At 45.7% G+C, this 9,951-nt stretch overlaps 1 protein-coding gene across 2 annotated transcripts in view; it reads left to right on the top strand.

Annotated features, from left to right (window-relative positions):
- Positions 1-9,951, top strand: part of GALNT16 (polypeptide N-acetylgalactosaminyltransferase 16) — a 191,352-nt gene that overhangs the window by 128,711 nt on the left and 52,690 nt on the right. For both annotated transcript variants that reach the window (XM_019519161.1, XM_019519160.1), the window contains exon 3: positions 3,973-4,071. In XM_019519161.1, the coding sequence (XP_019374706.1) occupies positions 3,973-4,071 (99 nt within the window). The remainder of the gene's footprint in view (positions 1-3,972; positions 4,072-9,951) is intronic.

Below are 9,951 nucleotides of genomic sequence, written 5' to 3'. Positions count from 1 at the left end.
AAAAAAAGCCTCGAACTCACCAGTTTCTGCCAGGCGGGGGCCAGTTTCCTCTGCCTTCCACTGCCCTGCGCAATGTGGAAAGCTCTGTCACAAGGCCCCAGAAGGCCTGATGGCCGCTGCAGCAATTGGTGAGTGGGGGCTTTTTTTTTCTTCTTTTTTTCAAAGAGCCTGGAGCTGGGCTGGGGAGCCAATTGGCGGGGGGAGCTGGGGGCTCATGACAGCCCCCCATGCAGTGCAGGGCAGTGGGAATCACTCCCCTGCCTGGCAGGAGCCGGTGAGTTTGGGCTTTTGTGGGTTTTTTTTAAAGAGCCGGGAGCTGGGGCCAGGCGGGACAGCCATGAGAGGGGCTGGGAGAGTGGGCAGGGGTTGGGGGTGCTCAAGGGTCTGGGGCCTGGTGGGAATCCCCCTATTGTTCCCTATCCCCTCCTCCAGCCCCCCCTTCCCTGCCTCCTACTTAGCAGCACAGAGTCGGGGACCAGCTCCCTGCGGCAGCGAGCGGGGACTGCCCAAATCTCAGAAGCTTTCTGAATCCTTTCCAAATCGATTCAGAGAGCTTCAAATCAATTCAGACCTTTTTATTTGTCTCCTGATTCAATTCAGAGATTCAGCCACCAAACTGGGCTGAATCTTCTCTGAATCAAATCAGCATCTGAAGTTTCGCACAGCCCTAGTAGCTTTCATTTCACTCCATGGAGATTCCTCTGGACTATAGGCCTTTGGAAAGATGGTCCTTGCTGTCTAACAGTTTTCATAGGGAGGGACATTGGGAAGGATCCTCAAGGCTTTGATAAACACTTTTCTCCCAGATTGAAAGAGTCTATTTAGATTCTTGCATTACTGATTTTTCAATGAGCAGTGCTGCTCTCATCCAACTTAGGCTGTTCCAGCCTCACTCCTTTCTTGTCTCAGCTCTTTGTTTTTTTGGTAACCACACATTCCACATCCAGACTCCAAATTGGAATCTTGGGACAGAGTGCATTGAGTTCAGTGGTTACCTGCAAAACAGACTTGATGAGACACAGGAGAAAAATAGACTGGCAGAGTTATGGGAATGACTCCTCCTCCCTTTTAACAACCCTTGCTCACTGGGGATATAAGGAACCCTGGCAAAAGTTTACTCCAGGCTAACTCTTGACTTTGAGTGCAAGCACAAATGGACATCTGACATTTCAGTCAAGTCAGGTGAGAGGGCATTTTTCATTTAAAGGAGCCTAACTCATCTCCTCAGTGCTTTCATGCTGGCTGGTAGTGAAGCACATTCTTCTTCTTGAACAACCTCCCATCTGGTGACACTGTAGTCTCACTAATCATCTTGATGTTGGTATTTTCCCAGGGATGAGGGGGGCAGAAATCACTTTCCATTGCCAGCAGAGATTTTACTGTTTGAAAAAGAAACCCCTGCGCATGGGGCAAATGCAATGATGGTAGCTGCTTTTCCTTCTGCAGAGGCTGGCCTCCAAGGGCCTGTCTATACTGAATCAGTGGTGGGTCTTCAAGAGGACAGGACTGAGCACACCTTACCCACAACCTGCTCCAAAGTTGCTGACTTGTTACACAAATTGCGAATTGCTCAAATCACGAGCGAGACTTTATAAAGGGGGATAAGGCAAGGTGCTGCGTTTATTCATTACATGAGTTAGACATAGAGGTTCAGGCACACCGTTCATACAAACACACAAAAATCATCATACACATCATTACACACAGGCATACACATACACAAAACAACAATTTCATCCACACATACACCAGATATAGTTACCAGCAATAGTTGCTCAATATCAGCTCAGGGTGGCCAACCTGGGCTTATTGAGTAGATGATGATGATTTGAAGATAGCAGATTTAAAGATAACAGCTGGAGCGGGGTGAACAGATGCATCTATGCTCCGATGAAACAGCAGTAGAGAAAGAAACTCACCCAACCTGGCATTTTCAAAGTGGTTTTTTTTATAGGGATTGGCATCCTCTGTTTCAGTGCTTTGGGGTTTTTCCATACCCCGCTTCTGTTTTTGCAGTTGTTCTTCTTTTGTCTTCAGCTTATCTTAGCCTTGGAGTGTTTTTGTTGCCTGTCTGGCAGAATTTCTTCTTCTGTTATCTCTTTTGTGCCTTCGAGCTTCAAAGGGATTCTTCAGGTGTTTGTTAGTTAGTTACTGGTTGGTAACTTACATTTGGCGCCTTGTTGCTTATATAAACAATTGAATCTTCTTCTCCCGTCTCTACGCCATTCTCTCACCATTCACCCTTTTACACACACTCATACATACAGGCTAGGCAAAGTTCATTCACTTATGTCAAGCAGAAGGATACAAAATGGAGTTTTCAAGTTGCCAACATGGTTACGTTTCACTAGTATTACACTCTATGTTAACATCAGCCACATTAGTTCAGTTCATGCTACAGACCCCCCACATACTCAGCACCTCTGCCCACCCACTTGAGTCTGCTGACATTCTCCAGGGCTGAAAGCTCCCTAGCAAGGCTGCTTTAACCTTGTCCCTTTCTTGAGCTTGTGGCTGCCAGCAAGTCTGAGAGGAGCCAATGGGGACAAGATCAGAGCAGCCTCACTCAAAATTCCAGTGAACTTGAGGGCAGAGGAAGTATATGCTTAGTCCTATCCTCCATGAGATCTGCTGCTAATGTGGTATAGACAAGCCCAAATGTTTTATAGACATAGATCAATGATACCTCCCCACTCTGCTCAGTAGCAGGTATACATTATCCTTGTTTTACACTTGAGAAAATTGAGTTTAAGGATATGGACATGCAGATGATTTATTATGAGATGAAAGGGGTCAGAGCCTTACCATGTATCAGCTGTGCTATGATAACTCCCCATGGCCATGCTCTTACCTTGTGACATGCAGTTGACATGCACTAAAATCTTGCCTTCTTTTTGCCCTGAGGTAGATTTCTCATTTATCCACTCCTTAAATGACACATTAAGATCACACAAGGCACAGACAGAAGTGCAGCTTCCAGGTCTAACTCATAGCACTTCTCAGAAAGTACCATGAGTTAGACTGATCCTCCTGACCCAACATGTTAGCTGTTGTGTCAGGAGGATGGAAGATGGAGCTCCAATTTGGAGCCCATCCAGGAAAAGAGACTGCATCTCTGCAGCCTCTTCCCCAAGTTCTGCCCCTCATCTCCCTGATCCCATTCTGTCTCAGGATGGGATGGGGAGAAAGCAGAGGAAGAAGGTCCATTGTGGAGTTTCCCCAGCTATGCTGGAGTTGGGGAGTGGGGGGAGTGGTTTGGAGCCCCCACCTTGGGGTGGGGGGTAGGGGGCTCTAATCCACCCACCCCACCATCCAGCACCAGCTAGGCAACCCCCAGAACAAGTTTCTTCTACTCCCTTCCCCCTCTCCCATTCTGCAAACGGTACCAGGAGCTGTGCTGGGCTGTGTCAGCTAAGCCCTGTTTCTGGCATGTGCAGACAGAAGTTAATGAAGGAGTGCCTGGCATGTGCAGACAGAAGTTTATGAAGTTAACTTTGGAGTGCCTTCATCTGAACCCTCGTATGGGGGTTCAGATTGTGGTGGGATCAGGCTCTTTAAAGTGCTCTGCAGTTTTGCACTTGTGGCACCGTTAGAGGCCAGATCAGGTGAAAAATTGTCACTTTTGTTGGCACCTACAAGTCAGTGGCAAATCCAGAAATGTGGTCCAAAAGTCTTGGGTCTCAGCCCCCTGTTTGGACAATTAGTCGTCTCTCACTCCCAGTATTGTGGAGTCAGACTTTAGTGCCTTGGACCACTTTTTCTGTGTAGCTGCTAATGCACTTTTATTATAGTATGCTTCTTAACTCCATTGCTCTCAGCAGCTCTTCGCCCTCCCTGCTGGAGGCTGAAGTTCAGAGCAGCAAGAGCTCTGTTGCACTCAGTTGTTTTCTCCTTGGAAATGTCAGGCATTTCCCTCAACCTGCTGTTGTCCATTGCATCTAGTTTAACTCGCTTTACTCTCCCACATTACAGATGTGCCTCAGTACACTATGATGCAGACTTGCCAGCAACCAGCATCATCATCACCTTTCACAACGAGGCTCGTTCCACCCTGCTCCGCACAGTGAAGAGGTAGGTGCTTTTGGCAGGAGGGGCTTTTAACCTTTAGGTCTGAAGGAGTGCTAGTCTGGGGATTGGAGAGATCTTTTGGCAATGAGTCAGGGCAGGTAAGTTTTCATTCTGCAGGTCCCATAAACAGTGATCCCCTGCTGGTGGCTTTTGGTTTGACCATAAGCTCAGCAATCAGCAAAAGGGAAGGAGGTAGGGTGGCCAGTTGTGTGTATCTACAAAGGTCATGCAGGAACTGAGGGTGTCAAGGGTGTCAGGAGGATAGGTGGATAGGGGGCTTGTAGAGATCATTAACAGCAGGAAGGAGGCTATTGGGGTTGGGCCTGAAACATCATGGAAGCAACTAGCAAGAGGCACTCAGGCAGGAGAGGGAGGGAATCAGCAGGGTTGACAGAGCCTGCTTGAGGTTTTTTCAGGAAGGGAAGCAAAGGAGCTGGAAGGTGATTAAGTGAAATATGTAGCTGGGTCCTAACTGGGGCACTAGTATGACTTAACACCAGTAGCCAACCAGAGCCTGTTCCATGGGGGCAGAGAGCAGCACAGACTGTACACCTGTGAGTGTTTTTCCAAGTGAAAGGTGGTAGCTTCAGAACCTGGTGGAGAGGCACCCCCTAAGTCTAATAATACATTTAGAGCCTGTCTCTACTGCTTCCACAGGGCAGCCTGCCCACCATCACCTGCTGCACATGCACCAAACTCAGAGAGGAGACAGTAGACTGCTCTCAAGTGTTATGTCTCCGGCATACTTGATGGCAGCAGCAAGGGGCACCTTCAGGGTAGCTTCACTGCCTGCAGAGGTGGGTAAGGTGTGCTTTTTGGTGGCACACTGAACATCACCAAAGCAGCATAAACATACCCTGTAATCATGTATTTGTGGAACATCCTTTGCATCTGACTTCCTGTTAAATCCCCACCGAGGGGCTTGTGCAGAGCCCCTGCCAACCAACAGTAACCCAATTAACCAAGGTATGTGGCTGCTTATCTCTGAGTCCTAAGCAAATAAGCAAGGGCAGGGGCAGATCCAGAGAGGGTGCAGTGGTGCAGTCACCCCCTGTTTTTGGCTGTGCCACATGTCAGCTCGTGGTATGGGGTGTGCTGGGAGGCCGGAGGGTGAGCATTGCCACCACTGCTTGTCTCTTCCTTTCCCCTGCTGCTGAATTCAAGGGGAAGACAGAGGAATAGGAGGGGCAACAGCAGCAGCATTCACCTACTGGGCTCTGGAGCCACACAAAAACAAAGGCTCTGGCCAGACCCTGCCCCAATCATTTGGTGATCTCAGAGCTCACTGCTTACATGGCACTCCAGTAGGAGCCTGAAGTGACTGCACAAGTTTGGCATGGCCAAAGTTGGGGGCAGAAGCTACCCTCCTCTTATCTCATTCCTGGATCCACTAATAGGTAGGGGCCATAGACAGTTTGGGCTGCCCCAAACAGAAGGCAGTCTGAGGACACCTGCTGCTATTTATACAGCAGAGAAATATTTCCAACAATTTCCTTTCTTTCTCTTCCCCCACCTGTAATCCTTTTATTTGTTGGAGAGGCCACTGAGGCTCTCCAATTTTAGCTTTTCAAAGACTGTGCCTTCTGCCCTTGCTAACATATCATATAGTCACTCAAAGGGTCCCTGAAGTGGGCTACCAGGTCTTGGAAAAGCCTGTTTCTCAAGTGGAAGCTAAATGAAAAGAAAAAATAGCTCAGCTGGAAGGTAGAGCAGAGGGTACCTCTAGCGGGAATGCATTATTTATTGGTACTGGTTCATCTTGCATCAGGTCCTAGGGGGGTCTGCAGAAGTTTACTTTGTGAATAAATAATGGGCTTTTATAAGTGTGCCCAAGTTGGACTCATGGCTGGAAAGCTGGTTTTCTAACTCTTCCCAATTTGGTGCCACATGGTTTCCAGAGGCCTATGTGTGTTGCAATAACATGTTTGCTTTCTTCCCTCTCATTTCCTTTTCATTTGAACCATAAAATGTGTTCTACAGAACCATTGTTCAGAAAATTGTTTAGAGTCTCAGTGCTGCTAGGGCAACAGCACTGGATTTACATCATAGGCCAGGCTAGATGGCTAGAAACTATGGAATTAGGCATCTGAAAAAAAAACTGGAGAGAGGCAGGGACTGGTAGGTGGCTAGAAGTTGTGACAATCCGAATGTGGAGAAGGTGGCAGCTAGAGGAAAAGGCACATGCAGGGGTGGGTTTCAATTCAGGTTCCATGGTGTATTAATTAGCTGATCATAAGGCTTCCGAGAGCCTCAGGTAGCCAATACCCAAAGCAGACCAGGATCCCCGTGGTCAGACAAATGCAGCGCTCTCCAGCCTCCTACAGCATGAAAGGGGCAAAACCTGTCTGTTCTAAACAAACCTTGAGCTCTGCCCTGCTGCTCTTGATGATGTATTCCCAGGAGGAAACAGGTACACACTGCCCTGTATGGTTGGCTTATTGGCACTTCCTCTCGGAGCTGTTGCTGACAAATGATTCCTGGTTGTCAGACTGCTGGTAGCCAGACCGCTCAGTTCTCCCATTAGTGTTATGCCTTCATGGGCTACCATTAAAAAGTTGATCCTAATTCATACCAGCATAAGAGGGGATTTTGAAGATTGGGTTTCTCTGCAGTCCAGACAACAGCCATACCAATGTTTAGCTATTGCTTGCTAGGCAGACTACCATACTGTTCCCACTGGGTCAAAAGGATCCAGCTCATGTACACTGGTGATAGGGTTCTAGACATGGCTGCACCATTAAAGGAGCTATCTTTTGGAGAGACCTTAATCTGACATTTCCTTTTCCAGGGGACCAGTGTGTTCTTTTTGATTTTCAAGAGAAAATTAAAGATTCCAGGGCAACTTTCAAGGAATCTTATATAAAACCACTGGTCCTGTCTCTGAACAGGACAGGTCTGAATGTGCCTGGCTGAGTTATTGCTGTGAGTATAATTGCTGCTGAGTTCGCCTACACAGTCAGTGCACCTACCACTATGTAATTATTCTAAAGCACTTTGGGATACATCAAGTATGAAAGGGACTGTTCTGTTCTGTTTATTGGTTGGTTTTAAGGTTGCAGAAGACCTTTGCAATATTAAGCAAGGCAAAGCATAAAACTGCACCAACTAGTTTATAATCTGTTGGCTGGTCAGACTTCCAGAATATCATCATTTCTGAATCCACAACAGGTGAATCTAGCTTTCTGGGTCAGTTAGGGCTCTGCTTTTTAGATGATCATATTTAACCGTTCAAGTTGCACCTGATGAAAGTTGTATGTCAACATGGCAACTAGGTACTTTTTCACTAAATAGAACCTAAGTAATTTGAGGATGGTGAAGAGGGGTGATTGAGAATGAATGACACCTAAAGACAAAATTTTCTACAGCAGATATGGATTTTTGGGATCTGATTTACAGCCAGATTTAAAATTTTCACTGCTGCTGAAGTTTCAAACCAAGCCCTAAGGATCTTGAGCTGGAAAGCCAAAATCAGAGGCCACTGTTAAATATCAGTTTTATGCAAGGGAATTCTAAGAATAAATATGAAAGTGCGATCTCACCAGTTCAGCTAAACCTGTATTAAGATGAGTGGGAGCCCTAGTGTAGAGAAGGCTTCTACAGCTAGATTGCACTTTCAATGCACTTTTTATGGGGGTTAAAAATGTCTCTGTCCAAAACATTTTTTCCTTAAAATCCCCTAGCATAGAAAAGATGTTTGTGTCCATGGGCTCATGATTTGTTTAGCAGGCAATGCAGTATAAGTCCCAAATGCCCATGTTATACAACATCTTTAAGCCACCAGGATTCATTTTCAGCCTTGAGGCAATTGTCAAGGAAGATACAGTGTCTGAGGGGTGGTTAAAAAGACCAGTGGGAGACTAAATGAGAGTGGGAATACAGAACAAAATGAGGAAGAGCCTAAATGCTAGAAGAAGCTACTCAAGTGGCATTTCAAACAGCTTGCTACTGGCATCCTTTATTCTGTGGGAGATGGCTGTCACTTGTAAACTGCTTGCCCGCTTGACATGGCTTGCTCTGCAGGAGACAGCTATCACTCATAAACAGGCTGCTCACTTGGCATCCCTTGCTCTACAGGACATGGCTGTCACTCAAAAACCATTTGCCTACTTGGTATCTCTGCCTGGCTGGTAACTAAATGATATCACTGGTTTCTGCCAGGCTGGACATTTCTAGAGGGAGAGTTATGAGAATGATCTCTTTCTTTTCCTCTTTCTTTCTCTCACTGATTTTTTTTTCAAGTGTAAGGATAGATTTTCTCTATGGGTACTGATTTGTAGGCGGCGTGTTTTGACTAAGTCAACAGGGCTGTCAACTCTCCAGTGCCTATGCAGTGACTGTAAATCCTTGTGGAAACTATGCTGTATAATACACACACAGTTGGTATAGCACCTTACATAGAAGCTGCATCCCAAAGGGCTTTGGCAAGTTAAATAATGGCTGATATGTGCAATGAGGTGGAGAGTCCATAAACCAGAATGAGGATCATATATCTGTAGTGGGGAGGACCCTAAGACAGCAACACTGATGATAACCTGTGCGACGGGACAGAGACAAACACTGAGTGAACAGAGGTAGCTGTGAGAAGAGTAAGGAAACAAGAAATCCATGGAACAGGGGAACTGACTGACTTGGGCTCCCAGTTCGGATATAGAAGGTAATTCTGAACTGAATTTTGGACAAGCACCTAGCTGGGGTCGTCTGACCCCCGCGCTCTTTCCTGCCCAGGACAGGGGGTCAGACTCAGTGACCTGCTGAGGTCCCTTCTGACCCTAATATCTATGAATCTATGAATAGTGAAATGACATCTGAATAACTTTTACTTCTGAATTAACAATAACTAATTCTCATAGCACTTCTGTAAGGAAAACAGTGTTGCTTGTAGTTGCAGATCTGGGTTAAAATTAAGCATAGCATGGGCTGCTAAAAATTCATTAGCCCACTACAGCACCAGATTGAAGAAAAGGGAAGAATGTTTTTCTGTTTCTTTCTTCTCCTGGAGCTTGTGGAGAAGACACAAGTCGTGGATGTTGAAAAGCTGGTAAGGCTGGGAGGAGGTGAAGCCAAGGTGAACATTTCTACAGAGGTAGGGTCAGGCAGTGATATACACAGGAAAGACTGGGAATGGAGGAAGGAAGAATTACATGACAGGAGATATGAGGTCCATTCCTGTTAAATATTGTTTCAAGAAACTGTTTAAACTTTCTGGACCTGGTTCTCTGTTTCCTTTCACCTTGTGGTTATTTGCACCCGAGGAGAGTGGGTACAAAATGCTACCATTCAATTTAATTGCATTTTATACTGACATTGTACAGGTGTGAATTTCCATACAAAGTACAGGAAAGTCCTGTTTCTGAAATTTGCACATGATATTAAATCTGGAGGAGTTGCAATCACTAGTACAAACAGAAAAATAATGCAGAAGAATCCAGAGAGGGTTGAAATATGAGCTGAGAATGGCAAATGAGACTTGGCTTGGAAAAATGCAAGCTAAGACATCTAGGGACATATAAACTGAAACACACATACTCACGGAGGGGCACCTGGAAACATAAACCTGAAATAGTGAGATGTGATATTGAACAGCAAAGCAATCACGAGTTTTCAATATGAGACGACAGTAAAAGGGGCCAGCCAGTGCAACTGTAGGTTCAGTGTGCAAAGAGGTGACCACTTCTTTATGCACAATTCTGGTGTGATTGTACTCCAGCTTTGGAATATTGTAGTATTCTTCTTTTTGTGTATGTACAGAATAAAGCAAAAAATGCCAATGATCCCTGCCCAAGGGAGCTTAAAATGTAAAAGATAGGTGCCAATAAAGCAAGACAGGCTGAGAAATCTGAAGGATAATATTAGCTTTGATTTTTTTTTTTTTTTTTTTTTTTT

Source organism: Gavialis gangeticus, unplaced genomic scaffold (assembly GCF_001723915.1).
Source record: "Gavialis gangeticus isolate Ggan-Ray unplaced genomic scaffold, GavGan_comp1, whole genome shotgun sequence".
NCBI classification, from domain to species: Eukaryota; Metazoa; Chordata; order Crocodylia; family Gavialidae; genus Gavialis; species Gavialis gangeticus.
This window is presented reverse-complemented; position numbering and strand designations above follow the sequence as displayed.